Source organism: Pagrus major, chromosome 9 (assembly GCF_040436345.1).
Source record: "Pagrus major chromosome 9, Pma_NU_1.0".
In the NCBI taxonomy this organism is placed as follows: domain Eukaryota; kingdom Metazoa; phylum Chordata; class Actinopteri; order Spariformes; family Sparidae; genus Pagrus; species Pagrus major.
The window spans coordinates 25,451,824-25,479,623 of record NC_133223.1 but is presented as its reverse complement, the minus strand read 5'-3'; the positions used below and the strand labels follow the sequence as shown (position 1 = coordinate 25,479,623).

The 27,800-nt window shown below is 39.9% G+C and overlaps 1 protein-coding gene across 1 annotated transcript in view; it reads left to right on the top strand.

Annotated features, from left to right (window-relative positions):
• Positions 1-27,800, top strand: part of lrp1bb (low density lipoprotein receptor-related protein 1Bb) — a 288,538-nt gene that overhangs the window by 144,308 nt on the left and 116,430 nt on the right. Inside the window, exons 11-22 of the mRNA XM_073473505.1 lie at positions 508-744; positions 1,313-1,493; positions 5,721-5,940; positions 7,057-7,246; positions 8,465-8,587; positions 8,916-9,059; positions 11,577-11,702; positions 13,537-13,650; positions 18,979-19,059; positions 19,152-19,322; positions 20,692-20,874; positions 24,438-24,638. Of these exons, the coding sequence (XP_073329606.1) occupies positions 508-744; positions 1,313-1,493; positions 5,721-5,940; positions 7,057-7,246; positions 8,465-8,587; positions 8,916-9,059; positions 11,577-11,702; positions 13,537-13,650; positions 18,979-19,059; positions 19,152-19,322; positions 20,692-20,874; positions 24,438-24,638 (1,971 nt within the window). The remainder of the gene's footprint in view (positions 1-507; positions 745-1,312; positions 1,494-5,720; positions 5,941-7,056; positions 7,247-8,464; positions 8,588-8,915; positions 9,060-11,576; positions 11,703-13,536; positions 13,651-18,978; positions 19,060-19,151; positions 19,323-20,691; positions 20,875-24,437; positions 24,639-27,800) is intronic.

The window sequence follows — 27,800 nt, the reverse complement described above, 5'->3', positions numbered from 1 at the left end:
AGCATCCCAGTCTCTTGGGTAGGGGCTGAGAGCGAGGAGAGGTCTGCTTCTCTCACTGGAAGCTCCTTCATTTCTCCGCTTGCATCTCGAGAGGATCCCAAAGGGTTCGAGAACATACAACCCCCTGAGCGGCTGGCGGGCCGCCGAGGAGTTGCCTCAGCTTTCTGGGCCTCCTGTTTGCCTTTCTACTGAGACACCATGTTATTTTAGATCAGAAGCTGTGCTCACAGCCAAGGTAAGTATTGCCATTGTCTGTTTGCTCAAGCATTTTCTGTCTCCTACTGTCACGGCAGCTTTGTAGCAGGAACGTGATTGAAGGGGAAGAGTATAGTCATTGGCACTGATTACTGGCTCCATTAAGGTAAATGGATGGCCTTGGCTTTAGCTCACATATAAGTACAATGCGGCCAGTAATAAGAGGGTTTAATGCTGGGATCAGCATTGATGAATTAGACCAATTAATTGACAATAATAGTAAAAAAGGGTCTGTCCTTTCTTGCCTTGTAGAACCCAAAAACGATCTCTTCCTGTTCTACGGTAAGGGGCGTCCCGGGGTCATCCGAGGCCTAGATATGAACATCAAGTCCAGCGATGAGCACATGGAGCCAATCGAGGACCTGGTCAACCCTCGAGCCATCGACTACTATGCAGAATTGGGACACATCTACTTTGCTGACACCACCAGTTTCCTTATTGGGCGGCAAAAAATAGATGGAAGCAGCCGAGAGACAATTCTCAAAGATGGTAGGTCTAAATGCTTTTTTTATTCTAACTGCAGCAACTCCCTAGGATAAATTAAGCTGACTATAAGCAATATTTCATGTTAGCAATTCTTCTCTGACAGTAATGTAAAGTTAAAGCCATTTTGTACATTGTTATTCTACTCAAACCCCTCTTAATCTGTAAAAAAAAAAGATTTTTAGAAAGGTCTAGCAAAACACCGCTTTGTATCATTGTATTTGTAATAAAGCTCCATACATTGCAATGTTAACAAATGGTTCACTGTCACTGTGTTTTGTACTTCATTACCGAGTGATTAAAGACATAAAACAGCTTTGGGAAGTACTGCAGAATTAGAAACTTAAAGATTGCATTCATAATATTTCCTCTAGTGGCTCCATGGGAAACATTATCAGAATGCTATCTTTGCAGTACTTGTATTTAACATGCATTAAATACAGATGTTCCTGTTTGTAGAACCAATCAAAGTCACAATACCGGATCAAAATTGTCTTTAAACAGATCTTTAAAAAGTACGTAAGTAATGTATTTGGTGATTTTATTTAATTCTGTGCTGCTGATTCTGTTGTAGAACTTGACAATGTCGAAGGAATCTCAGTGGACTGGATCGGGAAAAACTTGTACTGGACCAATGATGGCTACAGGAAGACGATCAGTGTTGCCAGACTGGAGAGAGCCTCTCAGACCCGGAAGACTCTGTTGGAAGGGAATATGTCACACCCCAGGGCTATTGTGGTTGACCCTCTTAACAGGTCAGAAAAAAAAAAAAAAAAAAAATAATGGTGTTGTATGGAAGAGACACTGTAAAAGTGTTATAGCCAGTAGCTTTTTCAAGCCATAAATGCGTGTTAGAAGTGTGAGTGGGCAGTTGGTGAATAAGGTTAAAAATAAAACAAAGAAAAATAATTTCCTGTCTTTTTATTACAATATCTACCTGTGTAATATCTGTCAGCCCAGACAGTCGGTGAGAAATACAATTATCTTGCTTCTCACATCTCCAAATAGGGTGAGAGTTTCTATCTTGGAGCTCAGTGAGTTAAAATGTCAAGGAAAAGGTTGTAATAGAGACTTTACAGGGCAAACTTTTACCTACTAAATTCAGATTACATGTAAAACCTAAAACTGCTGTTGAATCTTTGCCGTGGCAGCTTGTTTTTGCATCATTTTCTGCCTCAGGTACGATTGTAGGACTTGTAGGACTTACAGACAGATTTTAAAGCACAGCCAATGTTGTCTATGGAGCATGAAATATGAGAAAAGTTAGTGAAGGGAGAATACTTCTGTGGTGTGCCGTGGGATCAATCATGGTATCCAGATTTCTAAAAGCATCTGACAGATGTCAAAGCGGCAAACTAAAATCTGCCTCTTGCCTTGTTCTTGTAAGAACATAAACTAAGTGGTATATGATTCAAGTTAGCAAAGACAACTTTGCCTTTAGGTGGATATATTACATCAGTTTGCTTTAAATGTTAATCCTGAAGATCATCTGCTACAGCAGACATCTGCTTTGACTGATGATCACATCTTGTGCCTTTCAAGAAAAAAACATGTAAATGTGTGGGGCGTAGTCTGCCACCCCCAAGTAAACCAGCATGGTTAAACTGAGAGAGCATCTGTTGTTTTAATGAGTCCAGGGTTGTGTGTGTGTGTGTGTGTGTGTGTGTGTGTGTGTGTGTGTGTGTGTGTTTTTATGGGCAATAAAATGGTAGCTCATCTTGTTGCCTGAACCTAAACCACAGCTACAAGTTTTTCCTTTGTAGTCCTCATTTATCATCTCATACGCCTTCCTATATGAATTTATATATGGAGGACCCCACCAGCAGAGGAGACGCTGCAGAGCTCAAATTCACTGAGTGTCTTAAGGATCTTACGGATTAACACTTTAAGGCTTAAATCGTATTAACACAAACCAAATCCATAGCAGTCAGAGATTAATTCTCAAGCCTCAAGAGGGCTGTTCCAAACATTTTGCCTCACACAGCTGTTTCGCTGTTTCACCAAACTGAAACTTACAAACACTTTATTTGGATTTTTTCTTTCCATCCTCTCGTGCATTTGTCAACACATGACTATATAGATCCTAAATTATAATTCAGTCTCCTATTTGCCTTTCTTTCTTGTGTTATGTTGATCTCTGCCCCAAAAGTGACACTGCTTTCAAATACGAGCCACATACACATACTGACATTCGTCACACTGATGAAAAGGCACTGATTATCAACCATTAAATCTATCATTTTCCCCATGTAACTGAAAAAAAATAAAATGAAACAATTATGGTGAAAATGCAGCCTTAAACTTTTGACACTAATGAGGAAATAGCCATGGCGCATATGCTGTAAAAGTGTTGGGTGTGAGGAATATCATGTCTCTTTTTTGTGTAAGGCTTAATCACTGTTACTCCGACCCTCCCACTGATAGCACAAATGATCAGAAAAGGTAGTTTTGGGCTTGTGAGGGAGCAGTCAGCCTGAACCCGACAGTCCTTTGATCTCTATCTGCTCTACTGGAAGGGTGTATTCAGGTAAAGTGGATGCATCTCTCCAACTGATTTCTCAACTGCATTCTGGCAACCTTATTTTCTGCTCTGTTTGCCACCTCTAGTCTGTGTTGATGTGATAAGGACTACAAGTGTCACCCTAACAGTGTCAGACCTCTCTTTCTTTGCTGCATTTGGTATCTCATACATGTATTCACATGAAAATTCCACACATAAATATAAAGTTTTGACTTGAGTGGCGCTTTGCTCAGCTTCAGTCATCTCTGACCTTGATAAGTGTGAATATAACTTACTGTCATAACACCGTTTCCACTTATTGGAATAGGCAGCTTCGTCCATTGGAGGAATCCATTGTTCCTCCATTTCGTATGAAGCACATGTATACACCACCTGAAGGTAGAATAACAGATCACATTAAAAGAAAATTGCGCTGCAACTAGTAATTGTTTTATGATTTTTTTGCTGATTTGGTCTATAAAATGTCAGCCATTTGTCAAAAATGGCCATCATAGGAACTTAGAGTCAAAGATAATGTTTAATCCAACCAGCATCCCCAAATATTTAGATTAATATCAAATAAGCGTAAGAAATCCTCCAAATAGTTATTTTATTTTATTGACAAAAACATGACATTAGTCACAAGAGAACAAACAAAAACATTAAAAATAAAACAAAAAGAACCTAAAACAAACCAATATACAAAGTCAAACCTATACATCCTGACACAAACACACAAAATATATGTTCACAGCATAACAACCTAAATGAGTAACAAAATATTGAATAATTAAAAATAAATTAATTGAATATAATTTAATCTTCCAGTTTTCCATATAGAAGCAAAAATAAATAAATAAAAATGCAAAATAATGTGTTATCAGTTTCTTGCAGGGAGTAAAACGTATGTGAAATCGCAGGTTTCAGTTTAACTGTACAAGAAAACAGTTTATTAATAAATAATACAATAAAAGGACATGTTTGATCCTACTTCTTATATACATATGAATTTCCTTATTGTTTGGAAAACCATTTACGGCCTCTCAAGATAGTAAATACATCAAAAAAAAGAGAGAGGAAAAAAACTTCTTTGTTTTGTTTCTTGATGTTCTTGCCAGCCTTAGGCTTTAAAAAAAACGTTCCCAATCTTTCACAATGTTGTTTAGGACCATCATTTCTTTTATGACTAAATCCTTTCAGAATAAGGTGCCATTCTATAAACATGCAAAATTGATTAATAATTATATTCAAATGACAAAATGTTCACATGAGAAGCTGCGATCTCCTTTATTTTATCAATCAGATAAATGGAAATATGGATCATGAACTATATTTACTGTCCACAGCCTTCATTCAATAGAATAGAAGACAAGTTCACAGTTCTCTTATTTTGATGGCAAGGTGTCCGTCAATCCTTCTGATGTGGTGTCTATGTGTTTTTTTGTGCATGTAAGTATGTGTGTGTGTCTGCATGTGTGGAGTGCGTAGAATCGCTGAATAATTCATGCGGTCGTAAAAGATGACTTGGAGACAGAGGGAGTGTTCATTCACCTCCATATCCCATTCTGTTTCATCTCCCCTCAGCCAGCTCTCTATCATTGATGAGAAACAGGGGGCCACACAGCTCAGTCAGCAGCACTCAAACAGAGAAAATCCCCTGGGCACGGTTACTAGAGAACAGATCACGTCAAATCGTTGACCCAATCACGTTTCAAATACCACAGGCCCACTGAGAGTTGCAGTCGCAGTAGACAGAAGATACACTGGAAACTTTTATTTTTAATTTTTTTGGTTGGGAATATGAGACTTCTAACTTTGCCATGATGTGCAGTCAAGCCACGTTTTGAGTTGATAAGCTTGAATCATTTCCCGGTCTCTCTTTTGATTGCCAGCGATGTCTGATTATTTGGTTTTACATATGGGAAATAGGAATCCCAGTTTACTTCCATTTCAGTTGGGAACAATCTTGTCATGTTAAAACCAGTCTACTTAACGAATGGTTATACGGTTGTGTGTTTGTCAGCACAGGTTGAGTTCTTTATAATGTTCCCCTGTATGAATCAAAGCGGCGTGTAAAAGACTCAGTGGGGAGCACAGTCATGCCTCCCCAGGGGTGTACAGAACAGAACCCACAAGACACATTTCACTGTGATACAGAATAAATCATTTTGAGAGAAGCCTGCAGAAAAATGCTGTCAAGTGTATTGATTGATAAGAAATCAAAGTAGGAGGAGGGTGATGAAGGCTGCAACAAGCGCAACCATCTAACATCAGTGTCAAGAAGCAAGGGCGAGGGAGAATGAGGAGCAGACAGCTGAAATGAACTGCCAAGGTTTGAATGTGGAATGTGATCAGTGTTAGTTTGGAGCTCGTGGTGATCTATTGAGCTGCGTGACTCGCAGATACTGCCTGAACTAAAGCAATGCCTTATTATGTCAGTTCATTGGTGCAATAATTGTATGTGTGTCTGTATGTGTGACAGCTGGATGTACTGGACGGACTGGGAGGAAGATGAAGTCAATGACAGCATTGGGCGGATAGAGAAAGCCTGGATGGACGGATCCAACCGCCTCATTTTCGTCACCTCCAACATGCTGTGGCCCAATGGTCTAACACTGGACCACAGCACCAGTACCATGTACTGGTGTGATGCCTACTACGATCACATTGAGAGGATTCATCTCAATGGGACTGGAAGAATGGTGAGTTTCAGTGTGCAGAAGGAACGCAGAGTGGTTAAATGATGCAGCAACTTATGTGCATGAATCATTTTTAGCTGACTTGACTGAGTTGAGGGTCAGTACGCTCGTAGAGTAAGGGCCACAGAATTCAGGACCCCAACTTAAAGGGACATTCTGGTATTTTTAAATCTGGACTAGATATTTACATGTTTGGGTGTGTAAATGATTCATACTTACCATAAGTTTTGGAATCGTCCAGTAGATTGCCTCAGCTGGCTGCAATTACAGTACTCCTTAAAAAGTGAAAACTATTGTCAAATAGAATTTAGGGTCTAGGGCTTCAAAAAGCTAGATATCAGTTTCATGAAATGCCTGTATGTCTATTGCAATTCCATTCTCCTCCCTTGTATTAAAAAGTCAACATCATGGACGCCACGCCACACACACTGAGGCCTTTATGTCTGTGTCTGGTTGGTATGTTAATAACACAAAATTAAACTGAGAGGTTTGCTGGTCTGGCAAACAGGATATATTTTTATATATGATTATTATACTTCACTACAAATACACTGTTAATTAAGGCATGATTAATTCCTGATTAGTTTTTTTTATTGTCAGATCACAACATAATCCTGCTACACATTCAATGTACATTGCTACCATGGTAATTTGACAATAATTCAGTGTTTGACTTCTCAGTTTCATATCAATATTGCATGGGTCTAAAACTAATTTCTGTATTTTAGCAATGACACAAAGTTAATCTGCAAAGCAGTGAAATGATTGAAAACTACTCGCCTACCCCGCAGCAACTGCCAACAGGACAGCCCTTCATCCCCAACTGCTCCTGTCGACTCCAGATACACTGCCATATTAAAATAATGAATTATTTGCAAATGCTATTTAATCAATGCCAAGATTCTAGCAAACATTATTATAAGCAGACAGTGCGGCGTGAATAAATTTGCGCAAGGAAATTGAATCACATTCATCATATACTGTGATCAAATAATTTCTGAGCCCATATTCAAACAGCTAAAACCCTGTTTGAGATTATTGATTTCTTTGTTGCCGATAGTGTCTCTGTGTAACTCTCCTAATCTTTTGATGACACAGTATGTTTGCTTCATGTTGCAGGTCGTGTACAATGGAAAAGAGCTGAACCATCCATTCGGGATCTCTCATCATCGTAATTTCATCTTCTGGACGGAGTACATGAACGCCTCCGTCTTTCAGCTCGACTTGTCCAGCGGTGATGTCACTCTGCTGCGGAGTGAGAGACCACCACTGTTTGGCCTGCGTGTCTACGATGCACAGAGTCAGCAAGGTCGGCCGCCTTTCCTCAATGTGCTCCTGATCAGTGTCGCTGAACCATTGCTTCCCTAACAGACAAAGTGGCTGAAAATAGAATCTCTCTGCTGTGTCCAGGCATTTGAATCCCCTAAACACGTTTAGCACTTAATATAAAATATACACCAGAGATTTCGTATGCACGCCTATTGGTGTCAAATTTCATGCTGTGAACCAGCGCATTGATCAACACTGACAGTGACTTTAAAACCACTTGGGGCTCCGCTCTATAAAGTTAAATAAGGTGACCAAGGTTTGGAGGGGTTTGCTCAATTCTGTAACAAATGATGATAGATTCATGCTGTTAGAAAGCTGAAAAGAGCAGATAGGAGAGGAGTCAGATACGGCTGACAGTGGAGAACTGCATTGGTCCCTCACAGCAGGTGTTTTGTTTTTGTTATCCAATAAAAGGCACGTTAAAAAAACAGTGCTCAGACACTTACGGCACAATCAGGGGAGGTTGATGCTATTGCTCTGAAAGTAGAATAATATAATTGTGCACAGTCCATTGATATGGTTTTGGACTCTTAACATGAGTGTTTTTCATTCTCAAGATTTCCATACAACATTGGATTTTAAGTAGGAAAATGCCATGCCAAGCACACGATGCAGAGAAATGGTTGGCTACTGCTTGTAGACAGAGAATTTTTGCTGGACATTTCTCCATTGTTCATGTCACTGAATAGATTAATTGGCTGTCCAGTCCTCTGAGTATTACTGATTGGCCCTTACAAAACCAAAAGCTTTATCTCATTGGCTCAGGCGCTGCCTTTGGGTTCTGTGTTAAATGAAAGTGACAAAGGTGTCTTATGCCTTAACTTTAGATGTGACAGTGTGTGTTTTTTTCCTTTTGGAGAATGTCGGCTTTTGTCTGGAAAAGACAAATTATTCCCCCGAGAAGGATAAAAATGTCAAATGTCTCTCACCTACCCTGTTCCAAATAATTCACCTGACATCTGGTTATAGATCTCATTGCACACACCTGGCATGTCTCTCCAAGAGAGGAGATGAGTTTTGTAACAATGACATGATTTGTTTTGCAGGTTTGTAAAGTGACCCCTGAACCTCTGCTGTTCGCTTTACAAAAAGGGAAAAGAGACTAAACAAAAACAGAAAACTCATGTCACTTAAGGAGGGCTTTAGAAAATGTATGTTTAAATGAGCAAGACACCTTATTTGGAATCTATTTCTCCAGGTGACAACGCATGCAGTGTGAATTATGGGGGCTGTGGTACCCTCTGCCTTGCCATCCCAGGAGGCAGAGTGTGTGCCTGCGCTGACAACCAGGTTCTGGGGAAGAACAATGTCACCTGTGCAGGTAGGAGGACATAATGAATCAGACAGAGCGAGAGGGCTAAGATCAGTCCTGTCCCAGTATATTGTAATCCTGGTTTCATCCTATGGGACATAGATCAAATAAAAGCCTTATCTATTCACATGCAAATCTGCTAATAAACAAATAAATACAAGCGGGAGATTATCCCGCTGGGTTTCTAGAAATGTAAGCCAAATCCCAGTAGTTACACACGGGGTCATGAGACATTATTAACATGTTTTTTGTGCTATTATAGCTATGCCAATAATCTCCCTCTAGCACATGCTTCATAGCAAGTCTCTTGTTGATTTCTAACCACTGTTTCTCTCAGAAGCCTCCAGCAGCAGTCCAGAGCCACAGCGATGTAAGAGTGATGAGTTCCAGTGCCATAACCATCGCTGCATAAGGGCCCTGTGGAAGTGTGATGGAGACGATGACTGTCTGGATGGAAGTGACGAGGAGAGCCACAGCTGCTGTGAGGATCTTAAAATAAGTCTGCACTGCAGGCCAAGCATGCTGCACGCAAACACACAAATACACTGCGTGTGCAGATACTGTTAAAGGTGCAATGTGTGAAATATGGGCAGAGTTGTAGTTTAAAACGTTCAAAAAAGGAATTCATATTATCAAATGTGAGGAACAAAACATTTTGATGTTGTGTCAAATATGTCTGTGTTTTTTGAGAGGTATCTACCGAAGTTGCAGTAGGAAGTAGCATGCTAACCAGCTTGCTCCAGCCTATCTTCTCTTGTAATACCACTTTGTACGTCAAGAGGCAATACTCTGATTGCTCACCTGTGTTGTGCTTCCAAATGGTGGACCCAAAAAGCAGTACATGAATAAAGTTGACGGTCAAAGTTTGATTTTGTTGTAAAATGTTCTGGAAGATGAAGTAGGGAGACTGTTGCAGAGCAGGAAGGCATGGCTGGACACTGGTGGAAGGAGGCTGATGAGGACTGCGGATGAATAGTGGACCTGAGGCACATGAAAGCAAGGATCGCCTAGACGATCAAAAGTTTAACTAGAAACAACACAGAGCTAGAGCACAGGCTGGTCTGAACGTTACCACATAGGTGAACTGACAAAGGCTGGAGTGAAGAACTGGGGAGATGTACAGTCGAGTCTTGATTAGTGGATGGGCTGCAGGTGTGCAGGGTAATTGGCAGCAGCAGGCAGGCGGATTGTCAGCCGGACACACAAGCACAGAGGGGGAAGACATACACAAAGACAGGGAACCAACCCGGAACAAGAGGGAGGGGGAAACACTGAGAAACACAAGGAGGAGGGACGTATTGTCTAATCTTGACACCCTGTAGTTTGAACCTGGGAGATGTACGTACAATGTTAGTTCGCTATGTTTCATAAACTCTTAGCTTTTTTAGTCTAATACATGAGCAAAAAACTCACCTCCACCTTCTGAATTCAAATTACTTTCCATACTAAACTTAGCTTAATTGCCTTGTTACACACTTTATTCAAACACGACAGAAACAAAAATGTCTCTTTGTCTATCCACTATTCCAACAGTCACCCATTGTGGTTGGTTTGGTCAAAGTAAATAATTAATTCAACCGAGTTAACTGTGTAAATATTCAGGCTGCTTTCCCATGCTGGGGATGACGGTTCCTCACTCTCCTCTCTCATGTCATGTCTTCCCTGTCCCTTCCTGCCATCTTAGTCGCCCCCAGAGTAAGAGTATTGGATGGAGCCGTTGTAAATCGCCTCTGTACTATGTCCCCTGTCTTCAAACTGGCATCCTTCAGTCTTTGAGACTTTGTTCAGACAGTGCTTTGGCACGGTTGCCTGCGTCGACTCCCCCCATTATCCACTATTGCAATCCAGGCAGACATGCTGCCCCCTATTTGTTTGGAACTACCCTTGACAGGTGGCCATATCTTACACGTTGCCTCTTTAATTCACTTACATGCACAACCATGCACCAAGCAAGACAGCACAAGCTTTTTAACGCTAATTCTCTCTTACTGTCAACCTCTGTGTTCCTAAATGTCGCTGAGGTACTGTAAGTAGGGGTGAAAAGTGCTCCTCCTCCACGCTGCCATCTACCCTTTCGCTCCTGCCAAGTGGTTTTGCACTTAAACAAATCAGGCGGATAAACAGCACGTTAAACGCTCCGATGCTGGTTTATTTATTTTTTAAATATTTTTCTGCTGGCAAAGCACCATAATCTAATCCTCTGGCAGAACGATCAGAATAGAAAAATCAATTATCTGCTCTCCTGGGATATCATATACCTTAACAATGTACTAACTTAGTTTATTTTGGTGGGTTTGGAGGCTTACGTGGAATCGGACTTGAAAACAGACTAATGTGGATGTCAGATGTATAAAAGCAAGGCAGTTTGATTTATACAGCACGTTTATTACACAGAGGTAGATTCAAGGCCCATGACATAAAGGGTATGTTATGTTTTGATAAAGAAAATATGGAGCTCGGTTGGTCGTTCCAGTGAAGTATATTTTCTGAGTTATTATGTAAAAGTGGCTTTATATTAAACAAAAATCGAGGCACTAAAACCACATAACAAATGTACTTAAGAGCTCTATAAAAATGTTATGGAGTCTCCATTACTCTCTATTAAAGGACAAACCACCAAGGAGAAACATGAGAGAGATTCTTCTCTAAAACATCATTCCTTTTTATGGTTCCTGACATGGCTTGCTGGTCTTTCAGAGCAAGATAAGTTGAGCTGGGGACTCCATGAAATCCCACTAAGAAGCTGTGAATATAACTCTTTATGGACATGGAACTTCTTTAACCCCGTAGGACTAAGAAAGATCAGATGGGCTGGAGAATTAATGAAGCTTTAACATTAAGAAACATTTAAGCTACCTTGGCTGTGGCTGAGACTGAGAATGTGATGTTCTGAATTATCAGCACATTTTATTTTTCACTCTTTTATTTTATTAGCTATTTTCAATGTATTTCATTTTAGAGCTACAAGGTCAATGGCTGACTTTTTTGCTTTTCGCAGACAATCACACCTGCCCCACCGATCAGTTCAAATGCAACAACAATCGCTGCATCCCAAAACGATGGCTCTGTGACGGAACAAATGACTGTGGTAACAATGAGGATGAGGCCAACACTACATGCTCAGGTATGTGCTGTACCGGATTCATGCTTGCCTTAGATTCAGTGCAGTATACACACATATTCACATGTTAGCCATTTTCCTCTGACGTCACGTTAAGGGTGGGAAGCTCGAACGCTGGGATAATGTCACTGTTCTCTAAGTTGCATGTCGTAATCGTAGGAAATGTGACAACTCATTATTATTTCACCACTTTCAAATTGATAAGCAGCTGAAAAAGATGATGATTAGTGAGGGACATCCTGCCATATTTCAAGGTAAAATAAACATATTCGATACCCTATTAGCTAATGTTAGCATTCAACCACTTCCTAGCTGACATTACCGCAATGTTACATCTAGTGTGTTTCACTTACAGGCTTAAATAAATATGTCCAAGATGTTCGTTGATATTTCAGAGTTTATTTACGTCTGTCCCATTATATCACTGTAACACTGTCAAACGGAAGTGACTGAATGCTAACTTTAGCTGTTGTTTAACCGAAGCTAACGGGTTATCAACTGAACAGGAAATATGACAAATCCTTATAAATGGAAAAGATGATGATTAGTGAAAATCTGGAGGGACTTCCAGCCATATTTTAAGGTAAAATTTAAAATTTTTTAGCTTAACAGCTTAATTTAGCTTAACATCACCGTACATAATGGCACAATATGGTTACATCTAGTGTGTCTGAGATATGCACTAATATTTCTGAGCTCATTTACACCTGTCCTATCGTTACAATAACAATAATGTTAGCTAGAAGTAAATGCTAACCAAAGCTTTGTTTAACCAAAGCTAACCAGTTATCACATATCTTTTACCTTGAAAAACCTCTGGATTTTTACTTTCAATTGTCTTTTTAGTTGCTGATCAATCGTAAAGTGGTGAATGATAACAATTTGTCGGATTCCTGACGTTTATGCGGCTTCAAACCTGGAACACAGCAGTACTACATTTGAGCTTAGCACCCCGAGCATGATGGCCAAGGAAAATGGCCGCCGTGAAAATATGTTCAATTGGCTGCACTTTTTGCCTGATGTCTCTTCTCAGTAGATCTGATTTATCTGTTTACATTTTATCTCAAAACAGACATCAGTTAGTCTATGAATTATTGCTTGTGAAATAGCGATATTAGTACATTAGTACATTCAGGCTCAACTCGCAATAATGCACTTCTGTGATTGATTTACTGATACATTTCAATCAAGCTGATGCAGACTGAAGATCAAACAGCTCTTTTATCTATACAGTAAGACATAAAACATATTTTGATAAAATTCTTCCTTTACTCATCAAAGTCTTGAACAGACAACATTGTTTTCACGGCAGTCATCACCTTTATATCTTGTGGCTCTCGAGTAGTTTCCCTACAGTGCAATCAATCTCCTTGTGTGAGAGCACTCTCCAGTATCAAAGAGCTGTAGCACCTACGAGACGCAACTGATGTCAGGAACACTTACAGTATATCACATTGCCTCCCATATCCTCGGTGGGGCCTCTCAGGAGCTTTTTGTCCACAGAGGATCAATCAATGAGCATTAGTCAGAGGCTGATGAATGTTCCCTCAGTGTCAGATTGACATGCATATCACACATCAGCGAGACATCACTGGTGTGCTGTCCATGTGTGTTCACCACGGCCTCGCAGGGTGTAAATGACGACCCGTCAAGCAACAGCACATTTCCCATGGCCTTCAGACCGGCCACGCTATACTGTGTGATTGAGTGATAAAAAGTTTGCAGTGGGCGGACATTGACATCCTGGTGATGTAGCGATCATTAGAGTTGTAGTGCACGTCCTGCATTGACTTATGCACATGTGATTGAATTAAGTGGCCTCTCACTTCTTACTCAGCCCAGCCCTGTCAGGCCGACCAGTTCTCCTGCCAGAATGGACGATGTATACCTCGAGCCTGGAGCTGCGACCGGGAGGATGACTGTGGGGATAAGTCTGATGAAATATCATGCAGTGAGTCACACATGCCTACTTACCACATATTCATTCAATCACTGTGCGTGGGTTCGACTGCTACTGCTGTTTTAGTTGCTCTGCTTGGTCAAGATGTAAAATAGGGAAGCTCAGTGAGCAAATCGAATACTAATAACGGCGTTAAGGGAAATCTCTAGTTGTTTGTTCCTCACAGCTCATAATGTGATGCCTAATTGCTGCATATTTAATGCTACAATAAATACAATGTTTCTCACTGTCTTGTAAGATATCTGTGAGGGTTGATAGGGTTATCAACTTACATTCAAAACTCACCTTCCTTCCTTCAACTCTCAAAATGTGATAATTTGTGCAACTGTGCCAGAAACTTTTCATTCCCACTAATAGAGGTAACTTCAGGTTTCACCGCTAATGATAGACAGATGCAGATCGATGTGTTTTGAGCAGTAATCACACTGGATAATTTAACGTAATTTGGTAAGAGCATGTCTTGCTTTTTCAGATAAGAGACACCGCAGGCAATTATAACAATTTTGGTTTTAAAGTCATTACTCAGAAACCACTTGAACTATTGGTTACAATGTTTATGTAGGAAACTTCTACCTATGTTCTACTCGTTAACAGCCATTACATGTTTTTACGGTCAATGAGTCACAATTTTGATTGAAACAGTCAAACGTTACATCTGCCTCCATACGCAAGAGCGATTGTAGCAGCATATGGGAGCAATTGTAACAACACACTTAACACCTTCATAAATACCACGACCACACTAAACTCCCAACAATATAGATATCGTTAAAACAATTGATATTCATTATAAAAATAATTCCAGTTTAAGTCCAAAGTTTAAAGCCTGGCAAAAAAAACTTTTACATAAACCTTGCAGTTATCCACTTTCAGCACACAGCGTAATGTCCTGACACAAAATAGAGACAATGGAGTTTGCTTTTAGCCAGCTAGGTGCGTGGATCTAGGAATGGTGTGTGAAGTGAAGTGTGCTAAATGAAGACATTAGTTAAAATGGGCGATCCTACTCTTCAGTTTAGTAGTACTATAGCACCATGGTGTACCACATTAAGGACAGCCACCCTGCTGCCATTTCCCTGCTAGCCAGGGGGGAGAAAGTGTGATGCGCTGGTCCGGGGTGATATGCTACCAATCCGTGTGATAGAGGGGGGGAGATTGAAAGCGCTTTGGTACCTCTGTTTTAGTGCTAATTAGCACATTTATACATGCCATCATGCTAAATGGTGAACATGGTAAACATTATACAAGCTTAACATCTGCATTTTGGGCATATAGCTCAAGGCAACGCTCCACCTCCCACCTCACTAATACACTAGAGTAACTATAAATTCTTAGTTTTGCTGTATAAGACACTTCAGAGTATATTATTGCGCTGGTTTGCTAGTGTCTTTTGCATGCATTACTTTATTCAATCCAGAGTGTTTTAGAAGTTGAATTATTGATGCTGTACTCTTTGGACCAAGAACTAGACATGTCCTCACTGATGGCATCAACTTCGAAGGGGTGGTGCTGAGTAAATACTTTTGTACAGTAGTTCACTGTGCTTAAGTCGTGTCTCAGTGGTATTAAACCATCTGTCAGCCTTGGTTAGCAAAAGTTGCTCTCTGTGTTTTGGATTAATCTTGGAAAACACGAATAAGAAAAATACACGGCGAGCGACAGTGGCCTGAGCTTTTCAGAGTTCTTTGAAGATGTGTTTAACCTTTTTTTTATGCAAGGGAAAAGAGCTTTTTTAGGCTGTAAAGTATGTTTTGAGGGTTGAACTGGATGAATTACAAGCATACATTTAAAAGATAGGGGTAAAGGTTTTAAAATTCCCCTTTAATCACCATTTGTATTAAATCAGCCTTTAACAGTGATTGATGTTTGCCAAACGCTGCACTGTGCTGTATCGCCTCAGCCTCCTTTTGTGTGTCCTAAGCTGCTTCAATACGCAGTCACAAACAGCCAGGGTGTAAGCAGTAATTAAAGTTCATGCTCGGCTTCATTCAATCATAATCAAGCTGTGCAGCAAAACATATTCTCTCCTATACTGTTGTCTGAGCTTCCTCAGGCATCACTTCTCTGTAGGCACTCTACTGTGCAGCTCTGGCAGCTCACTTAGCTTCAGTGGAGCTACTGTGGGTTTTGGAACACCTGAAGCTCAGTGGTGGCCGCCTTAGAGATTGATGCTAATTTGGATTTTGTTTGTCAGTAGTTTAGTAGTTGTCACACAGTGTCTCATATTGGGCTCTCTGTTCACTTGAAGCCGTCATTATTTATGGATGCCAGTGTTCCATTTTTTTTTTTTTTTTGCCAGGCTCACTGTTTACTTGAAACCTTCATTATTTATGGATGTTCGTGCTTCATTTTTAATGAATGTTAAACTCCAACCAGTCATGCGCTGTCAGTGAGACCTAACACATTTGTGGGATATATAGAAGACACTTGTCTGATAAAGATACAATATGTCTCCTTGACAGCGCCTTAGGTATTCCAGGCAGCAGCAGCAGATGCCAACAAATCAATTCAAATGTAGACTTGCATTTCATACGGAAGTCAATAAAGCTTTGGGCATCCAGGAAGGATATTTGAAAAGTACTGTATGTACAGTGTCTCAAAATTGGAAACGAGAGTGGTATCTGACGAGAATGCAAATGTCCATCCTGGCAATATCATCTGCCCACAAAATGTAGAAGAATCTGTATTCCTATACTTACTGCGACACTGGTAGAGAATTGTCGATGCTGTAGTGTAGACCAATTTAGTTCATGAAGTCTCTGTGACTACAGTGATGGATGTTGGATCAGCTATTGACTGACTACAGCTGTGATGATTGATTTGCTTTCACCAGCTTGCATTGCCAAGTTAAGTTCACATATGTATATATATATAGCCCTACATCAGGTAAATGTACAATATATTGTCTTGATTGACTGTAACTGTGCCTCATCAGCAGCTAAACGCCTCAGCACGCAGGGTGTCTTTTTAGGTAAAGCAGGAGAAACTTCTGGAAACATCCATTTCCAGGTATTGATGATGGTGAAATTGGAGCCGCAAGGGAAGATAATCAATTGCAGAAAAGAAAAAATGACAGTGACAGTAATATGTCAAACCAATTCATTTAGTTAATCACAATATTTACATTAACCCCAAGACAAGCTTCTGCAGATGCACCCTTTTGCACACAAATACTAAAATTTTGTTAAAACGTTTTAACACAGGCATTTTTTTCCCCCCTGTAGCCTGCTTTTGTATTGTGAAAATTAATGAACAAAGTGAAAAAGAAAATAAAAATTGCATTGTCTTAACACATTTAAATTCCTAGATTACCAGTCATACGTAGTTGATGTAAAAGTCCGGCCCCTCTGCACTTTCATTGAAATCTAGCCTTTCTAAAAATGTAGTTGAATAGGCCTCATCTGCATATAGACCAGGTGGACTTAACCATGATGTGACATGCAGCACTTTGTACAACCAGAGTGTTTCAGGGCCAAACATGGTTTTACATATAGAGTTCTTGGCATTGATCAAGAGAGGACACATGAAAATACACATCAGTGTGAATAAAACATGGTTTTTCAGGGCCTGTTTCGTACAAAGGACTTATCAAAAGACCAATTTCAGAATATTTTCATCTTGTATGTCCTGCTTCCATCCAGAGCCACCTTTAACAGCAACCCTGAGAAGTATTTACAAAGCTTTAACACCAGGGCTGCAAACTTGAGTTGGTTATAGCAATGTGATCATCACGTATAACTATTTGCATATTTTTAGCCAGGGTAGTGGCTCTAGGGTTGCAAATGTTTGTTGGTTAGGGTTTGGTTCCAACTGAGTATTATTGCACTACCTTGACATTTGGTACAGATATCCATGGTGCCATGTTAGTGAGTCCTAATGACATTGGTGATCCCTTGATTTTTTTATAGCGCCACCAGCAGGTCACAACTTTTCAGTGAAGCCAGATGTAGGATAATTATTGTATTTGTCCAATAATTTGGCCCTCTGTACGATCAATAATTCCAAAACTGCCATAAAGTACAATAATTTGATCAGTCTTTTCTGGTGTGTTTTAATTCTGACATGTTCAGGATAGCAATATATGGCTCTTTCAAGCCAATCACGCTTGGCGAAGGCGATGACGATGAGCGTGATTTGTGAGCACAGCCGTCCCTCTCTCTCTGCTGCTCGGGTTGGAGGTGGAGTTTGAGCTTTCTCTGTAACGTATCCTGTCAAGTCAAGTTATTTTGAAGGCGCGAGTAAGCGTGGTTACTTACTTAGTTAGCATACTTTATGGTTTTAACTTTGTTCGTGCAGAATATGAAAAGGCTTCCAGTCATGCTGTCTTGTGATTTAGTATTGTATTGGTAGGCTGTTACAAAAATTGTGAGACTGATGGACTAGGGTGAATCAAATTTTAATTGAAATATGAGTTCTGTAATATTACACATTTATGCCTATTCGTGTGGATATGACTCGCGTATGATACTTTCCCAAAAAATGCAATAATTCTTAGCCTCTGATACAACAGTTCAACATTCCCATCTGGCAACACTGCAGCTTTTACTTATGTGAAATATGTCAACATCTACTTGAGCAACATTTTGTACAGACTTTGGTGGTTTGCTGGAACAATTTGTCAGATGTAACATAACATAACATGCAGAGCTAACTTGTCGCTATGGTAGGCAGCAGTTACAGGTTGCTTTTAGGTTTTAGGTTGAGACAAACCAGAGACAAACATTTTCTCAGTGAAATATGATCCAGTTTCATCCAAATCGCTGATAGTTGATGCTGTGTGTGATGTTCTGCCGAATGCTCACCGAAGTTAGATAGCACAGAAACGAGCGATGGGGGCGGAGTGGCTGAGACAGAGACACCATTCACACTCTTACAAGACACAGTACCATCAAAAGGATTTTGAAGCTGTTATTTTAAAGTAAAAAAAAAACAGTTGAGACTTCTTTTCATCCCCTGCTGAAAAAGCTTAGATTCTAAAGATTCTGTTCTATTCATTAGAAGTGTTTGCACAACTACAGACGACTGTTTCAATGAGACGAACTTGAATGAATCTCATCCACACAATACATTCTCTACATGTTTCTGTCGTTTTCAATGACACTAAAGGTACATGAAAAGGTTGTACAAGCTGATATAACTTTGATAATGTGGAGACAAACTTTGCTTCACGATATTTAACTAACTCACATGATGATGAATAATAATTCACATGGACGTTAAATTTCTTTCCATTTACTGATGTATAGAATTACGGTGCAAGGATCTGTTGAGCTTGAACTGGGATTGTATTTGATGTTTATCTTTAAACAACCTTTTCAGCCTTCCCCACCTGTGAGCCCCTCACCCAGTTCAGCTGTTCCAACGGGCGATGCATCAGCGTGCAGTGGCATTGTGATTCAGGTGAGGACATTTTGAAGATTTGTCAGCCGTGATATTTGTGTGTGTGTTGGTCGAGGGCCGCACCTTTCATGGGTGTTCCTGCATGTGTGTAGATGATGACTGTGGAGACGGCAGTGATGAAGTCGGCTGCATCCGCTCCTGCTCCAACAACCAGTTTCAGTGCACCAGTGGCCGCTGCATCCCGGACCACTGGGCCTGTGATGGCGATAACGACTGTGGAGACTACAGCGATGAGAACACGACCTGCAGAGGTGGATCAGCACGTAAGACCGTCCGCATTACCTTTTAAAATAGTTTGAATCGTTAAGTCAGATAATAGAAAGGTAGACTTGCATGTCCCCTCCAGCATAAGATGGCTCTTGTTATTATTCATATTTTACATCTAAATATTAGTAGTATGACGGCGATGTATTTATAATTACCCTTTTATATATTAAGTCATCACAGGGATTTACTCCTGTATTTTCTTGAAGGATCTGCCTCGAAGCGAAGTCGTCTGGTGGCACCTTTTTATGAGCATGCTGCTGCCAGTATATCTGGTTTAGTGTGCTAATGATTTTATTTGCAATTCAAATCATTGTTTAAATTCGGGCATTCTAATTACAAGTATAACAATTAATCAGCTTGAGTCCAATAACTTTGTTTTTACGCTCACGTGTGACTAATCTTATCTAGTCTCTGTTTGGGGGGAATTTGAGCATCAGGAGTTGAATCATTTAATCTAATTACCACAGAAACCTCATGCAAGCTCCTCGAAACTCACAGCTCACTTGCTTGTCACTAGAATGTGTAGACTATTCATCAAACTGTTTCCTGATGGGAAACTGCGGGCTCCCTCACTCCCTCTGTGCCTGCTTCTGCTCTACCCCCGGGGGACTGTTCTTAGCTTTGTCTCGGCTGTTGGAGAAACGATTTTTGGGTTTGAGTTTTTTAGGTTTAAGCAAACGGTTAATCTTCAGGTCAGGATTCAGGTCACTATCTATACAGGATGCACAATGACATGAGTTAAAAATAAATGCATAATGTTTATTATGTTCTACTGAAAATATTATAGTGCATCATGATAAAACTGTTTGGTGTTCTTACATTCAAGATTAAATTGTTTTAACATCTCACAACAGAATTGTATAGCGAGGTGATGTATGTAGCCCCTATATGCTACTCAGAAACAGAAATTATATAGATGGTCCTGTTAAATGGTTCATGAATGTCAAAATGTGAATACATCTCAGAAAATGTGTGATGTAGGCTACTTCACACTACCATCATTATTGTCTGAGGATATGTCTATCACTCCTACACATCCAATGCAACACAGACAACATACTATAATGCTGTTGTGGTACCAGTTTCCTTTTGAACCCCCACTGGAGAAAGATATAGTGACCAGAGTCATTAAACAAGACAGAAACATCTGAGAGACATAAACCTTAAATGCTGGAAGTTAAACTACTTCCCTCTTTGGAACTAACTGGCCTGTTATGGCTGCCAAGTGCCCTGCTTGCAAAGATAAATATTTGCAAACACTAAAAGATGTCTTGTGAAATTACTGTTGTGCCTTTGCCCATGATTGTGTTGTGTGCAGCAGATCTGCAAAAAAAAACAGTCACTGCTGAATGACTTTTGTTTCAGTGCTGCCATCTGTGATTGAGTGCAGTGGAGAGGAATTCCACTGTGTCGCCGATGGGACCTGCATCCCGGAACGCTGGAGATGTGACGGAGACAAGGACTGTGAGGACGGTAGCGATGAGAAAGACTGTGAAGGCACCAAGAGGATGTGCGACCCCAAGGCCAAATTTACCTGCAAAGACACAGGTAGTGAATATGGTACACTGCCGAACACACTGGGGTCTGAAGTGAAAGATGCGTTGGTCAGCAATTTTGGTCAGCAGGTAGTAAATGAATAATTGACGCTTGTGGTTGTTGTGAGGCCCTGAAATATCTTCTAGAAGTTTCAGATGAAGTCTGACATACGTAAACACTTTCATACTGTTGATTTTCACACTCCATTACTCAACTGACACTGACAATTTTGGGTGGCTTGTGGTTTAAAATCAGATCCTGAGGCGTGAAAACTAAATTGAGCTTGTATTTGAGCTCAGTATGTAAATTTTGCATCATTCGCCTGAGACAGACGTTATAGTTTCAGCACCATGGCAGCCTGGCTGAACTAATTTGAGCATGAAGGACAGTAATGCACAGCAACAGACAGAGAGCCAAATCAGCTGACTTTATATCGCGTTATATAGGACGTTATGTGACGACGTGTGCAGAATTCAAATCAGACTTTCCTCGTTTTGCAACTCTGTGTGGGGGTTGCATCATGGAAAATTAACAGTCATCAGAAGCAATCATAAATTTCACTTCTAAATTAAACACGGTGGTCTGGAGTTTGAACATAGCCTCAAGCGTTTACTTTCATGAACAGATGACAAAAACTATTCCTCAACCTTCACGTTGAAAGCTGGAATAAACATATCTTGCAAGATTAACACTCTAGTCCTTTGCTCGGGTCTTAGGAGAGGAGGAAATCATCTCAGCCGTTTCTTGAACATTTGTTTGTGTGTATCAGTCATAAACTAGGCTGCCAAATGGCTCTCTTCCCTTTCCCCTTCACTGTCAGACGGGCTCTAGAGGTTCAACCATTCTCCACTTCGGAGCATCGCACTGAGGTTTGCATGTACTTGTTCGACCAATTAGGACAAACCTTTTAAATGGCCTGTTTAAACTCCCCATGTACCCAAACCCAGCATCGGCTCTCTCTCAGCAGCAGAAAGCAGAAGGTCAGATGAAGTTTCAGCTGCTTTCTGTCTTTAGCTGCACAGCTCCGCTCATCCCCTGACAGTATTATCAAGAACGGAGGCAATGCTGCGTAGTGAAGGGTTGGTTAGACCACACAATTATTATTCACTCTAATACTGCAGTGTCACACCCCTGTGCACTGGTGCAGCTCGTTCTGTCCTCCCAAAGAAGAGCAGAGTGCCCTCTCAGACAGTATTCAAAAGAGTTTCTGAAGGGGGCCATCTGGACATTCATGATAGATTGTAGAAGAGAACATCAGTAGAACTTTTGTTCTTTCTTTTTTCGTTTAATCACACAGATAAAACAAAGACATGAGACTCATCCTAGACCTTCGCCCGGTATGGGAAATACGGATGCTTTTTAATTGGGATGGATGCACTTCTGCATGTGACAGATAAAACTCAAACAAAGATGCAAATATTTGATGTGGAGCTGGCGCCTAGTGCAATCTTGGTTTAGCTTCCCACACACAGGTTTATTTGTTAACATGTCCATTTGGTGCTCACAGCATCAGTCCAGGATTACATCCTCGGGCAAAATAGGTATTTTAGAATAGATGGCGTCTCCAGTCCATGACTGTCACTAGTAGGTTGGCTTTGGTCTCTGCATGTCCATATAATGGAGTTTGAATATGTTTCTGATGGTTTAGAGAAGTGCTCGATATTGTGAAGAGTGTGAGAAGAAAAAGGTGTTTCACCTTTACTTTCTCTCAAGCATTGACTGGTTGTGTTAACAACATCTCCTCCAAATGATAGCAGTGTGAGTTTATTCCTGAGTCAAGTGCTGTACATTGAAGACTAAGTAGTTACCTTTATCCTTTAAGTGTTAAACAGATGCACATACTCATTATCGAAACACATGCATGCAGAGCATTCTGCTGCAGAGTTGAGCGCTCAAGCTTATAGAAGAATGAAACTGTAGCATGAGCATGTGCTGTATTAGGCTATAATGCATAAAATATTCTGTTTTAAAAAAGAAAACGAAGAAATGAAGATTTTTTTTATCAATACAGTAACTTTAACGATGAGCAAAGTTAAAAAACAAAGGAAAAACAACCACAACAAGTATGAATTTATCCATCCATTATTTAAAAATAAATCTTCAGCCATGCGTAGAGGAGGGACCAACATAAATAAAAAAGTTACCAGCTCTGCAGGAAATCCATCTGTGGATATGCTGCATTTTTGTTGAATTAAAGATGAAACTTTTAGATGTTGGAGCTTTTCTATATTTGGAACGGATATGAAAAATGTATTTCCTACTCAAAATAATAAGCAAAGGTTATGTTTAATAAACCCACTCAGAAGTACTTTTGTGCCTCCCACATCCTGAATGAAAACATCTTTTCATGTCCCTCTTTATCCACATTCTGTTCACTCCTTTGCCTCCCCAGATAAACACACTCACAAAAGTCATAAGTTTGCAGTTGTCAGATTTGTTTGCTGTGCCATTTAAGGTGAAACTGCCAGTATCAACACTTGTGAATTCAGTTATATAACTGACTAACCTCCATGCCATTTGCATTACCAGAAAGACTTTCGAAATGTTACTTTACAGTGCCCCATGTGTCCTCCATATTTTATGCATGTGAAAGCTTTGTGCACTTGATTTGCACGTAAGCTTGCATTTACAAATATGCAGCTGGCATTTAGAAAAACGACAGTTAAATCAAAGTGTTATGTTACTGTGTGCATGCCATACATGCAGACACACCTGAACACGCACACAATTTGAACCAGCATCAAGGATAAACAAGTGGGTTTCCAAAACTTCATCAGTCGCCCGCAACTTTTGCACAAGGGACAGAATTTTTCCAAGTGGCCCCTATGGAGTCCGACCTCTAAATGATGATAATAAATAGTGTGTACTAAAGTGTACTATTTTCACTCTGTTTCAAAATTGTAAGTAATATTAGCCTATATCAGTGTGAACAGATTCCTGAGAATGGTTATACCCTGGTGATGTGAGGATGGAGTTAAAGAGTAATCTGATTCTTTAGAATGGGTGAACCATGTATTACAGACTATTTTGGCTCTATATTGTTGCTCTGATTGAAAAACTGTAAATTGGAATACCAGTCCGCTGCATTGTAAGCTTTACCCGGGGGAGTGCAAAAATAAAACACCCATATTGTTTTCTAGTATTGGTCCCTACTACCAGTTTCAACAGACATAGCCAAGGGAATAACAAATGACACTTTAGTGTAGATTTCATCATAGGGAATATTAATCTCAGATCTTTTACAAGTCAAACAAGCACAGAATGAAAAAGAGATTGTTGTTGATTGAGCCCCCCTGGGAAAAGCTTGGCATTTTTGCTATCTAATGTGTATTCAAATGATATATGGAACTGAGCAAATGAAACATTAATCTAAACACTGAATGCTATATTTCAGTAAGCTGAGGCAGGGAACAATTTTGTGAACCCCATCATCCTCCAAGTCATATGAATACTAACTGAGATACAATGAGATTACATCGTTTGTACCACAGTGAAACTCAGAAACTGTTAATTCTCAATTTTAAAGCTCTCAGAACACTTACTGTCTCGCTGTCTTTACATCTCAATCTCTGCAGGCAAGTGTATCACAAAGAGCTGGGTGTGTGACGGGGACATCGACTGTGAGGACCGCTCCGATGAAGAGTCCTGTGAGTCTGCTGTGTGTAAGCCACCCAAGTACCCTTGTGCCAATGACACCTCTGCGTGCCTCACGCCCGATAAGATCTGCAATGGCAAAGTGGACTGTGCAGACCGCTCGGATGAAGGAGCCATCTGTGGTAATGCTTGTTTTGTTACTGCATGTCATCTTTTTTATTATGGTTTGTTTTGACGTCCTGAAAGATGCTGAATACATAAAAAAGTATGTGGATACCTGAACATAACACACTGCTGGAAAACTCATCCCCCCCACTGTGCACATTAATATGCTGCTCTAACATCTGCCACTCTTTTTGGAAGGCTTTCCACAAGACCTCGGAGGTTAGGCGCTGACCCGGCTCACAGTCGGCGTTCCAGTTTGTCTTAAAGGTGTTTAAAGGGGTTGAGGTCAGGGCTCTGTGCAGCTCAGTCAGGTTTCTTCCCACTAAGGAAAAAGATTTCATTTTGGACCTGGATTTGAGCACTCCATCCATCCAACCAACCATTCGTAGCTCCTAATCAGGGTCTGGGTCACAGTGGCAGCAGGCAGGGCAAGAAAGCCTTTCACAAACTTTTGCCACATACCTGAGAGCTCTGTACTATCAATAACAAACAAACAAATATATAAATAAATATTAAATAGGGTAAAAAAACAATAACAACTAAGAGATATTACCATGAAACTTCCCCAGTTGATGACATACATTGATACAATGGTTTCTCTTGTAGATGTTTTCTCAAACTGTACGTTTAAATATGTAAATTGGGCATTATCTTATTAAATATGCAGACATTTGCATCGCATTGCATATCTAAACAGAAATCTTAGCATTGGATGAAGCCAGGTTCAAAATCCTTGTATTAGTTTTGTTGAAATATTAGAGTCAAAGGTTTCAAGACAAGGACTTTTGGAGATCTCTTTTACTTCTGCATAATTCAGAAAATACTGTCAGAAAAAAAGGCATATTTTTTAGGAATAAAATGTTATATAAGTGAGACTGAATAAAATATGAACAAACCCCTCTGTAAGAACCTTCAGATCCTATATAGATAGAAATAAAACTGGAAAGTTTGGTGTATGAAAGTGCTACTGAGGTGGAGGTTTCTGTCAGAGTACGAGAAAAAAATCATTTTGAGAAGAAATGGGCATTAAGTATATGTATTTTACATTTATATATATATACATTTTTAGACAACAAAATGGTGTATAGAGTAAAGAAAATTTGATTTCCAGTTGATTACATTAAGACGTTTTCTTTTTGTATTAGTTTAGTTTTCAGAAATATAAATATTAATCCATTAAATATTCAAACAATGTTTTCTGATTAAATGTGCACTGATTTGTTTACATTTCCAAAACAGAAATCTCAGCATACAAACACACATAAATGTGTATTTTGGACATTTTCTTCCCACTAGCCTGAAAAGAAGAAGAATTTAAGCAAAATAGCCCAAAAATCTCAAAACTGACAAGTACATGAAAAAAGTTCTAACCTGGAACTGCACCAAAAGTATGTGGATAGATTATCACACTCATCCCCAAGTGGTTTAAAAAGATTGTTAAGAAAAAAAAAAAGCTCAATTCTGACAGTTACAATAGATTCTAATATTTCATAGTGATTTCACACAGCAGACAAAGAGACAAAATGTCTTGTTTATTGACAAAACCTCTGTAGTTCTATGTCCCAGTCATAACTTTGGTTAAAACTTCTACTTCTGAGTGAGCTTCTGACCTTCTGATGAGGGTGATAGACGGAGGAGTAAGACTTCGAGAAGTTTTCATGGGTTATTTAATACTTTAAGCAATAAAAACTTGGCAACATTGAAAATTCGACAAATTTCAAGCTGACCACAGCAGCTGTTCTTCACGAGGCACTTCGAGCCTACAGGGGGTATTTGTTTGATACTCAAAAAATATATTTTGGGGAGAAGAATAACTTAAAAGTGAAGAAAAAAGCTGTCAAAAATAATGACTTCCAGGGAGTGTTAGGCATCTTGGACTTTGTCAATATGTTTGAGTTCCTTTGATTGCCGGTTTTTGCAAGGATAGAAACACTGGAGTTGCTGACATTAGTTTAAGAAAAAAATAAAACAGTGACGAACGATTGAACCGTATTTGTATAACAAATTAAAACCACAGCACAATTTTGTGTGCAAGTCTTTATTTAAATATATCTCCTTGTTATAGTTTACTTATTATCTGTTGCAATGAGATTAATTGGAAAAGTTGAAGCACATTCAAATCCAAAGATTTAGGAAATGTTACTTGCTGAGGCAACTCACAACACTTGTGCTTCCATTGTTCAAGTATATCATGGGATGTTAGGGAACATCTCCCAGTGGGGTGCTGCTGTATCCTCTCCGTCACATTCAGCAGCTTAGCGCCAGACGAGGCACCGGTATGTGTTGTCTCAGAGTCTAAGGGGACGGAGCATGAGGTAATACTCTGGCTTCCTGATGATGGCAAATGTGGAAGTGTTTGTCCAGCAGCCTTCAGAGGGAAGAAAAGGATCTCATGTGATTATCCCAAGTCATCTAATCTCTTAAAGTGTGCAGTGTAAACATGGAGGTTCATTTCAGAGCGTCACAGAACCAGGCCTCTGGGGTGGGGGGGGCCTGTAGGACCGTTGAGTGTCTGCTTTATCATAGCTGAAAAGAGCTGCTTTTGCCTCCTCATAGACAATTATGTGTTCAGAAGGACCTCGAGGGTCTGATCTGCAGCGGCTCAGCGGGACTCACACCCACCATTAACAACAGTGACTTCATACCTCATCCCCCACCCCTGTTGAGAGAGTGCAATGCTGTTCAGCACTTTGAAAACCGTCGGGAAAAGAGATGTCAAACAAGGTTTATTTTCATCAGTTCACTTTTATCTCATGACCTGGCAGCTTCTAATAAAAAAAAAAAACGATGTGTAGGCCATCAAAAGGATGAAGCATGTCTGACTTTATTCTACTTTTTAAAAGGAGCATTGCATAATTTTCTGTTTCCTGTTTTGTTTGTGAAGTAGTGATGGAAATTACAGCCCTTCACCTCCAGGTGAAACCTGTGAGAACATTTCGAATGATGAAGGCTTTCTCATTATACGACACCGGTGTGCGAACACAATCATGATGCTTGGCATTTGATCTCTAGCTTTGAGTTGAAAATATGTTATCCTTGTGACACTATGTTCAAACACAAAACCTTTTAGATTTCATGCAACTCTTGACATTGGACAGTCTGTTGTTACTATCTTACACACTGTATTCTTCAAATGTTCTTTTAAATCTCCATCTGTCTTCCAGTGTGTGTACGATTTC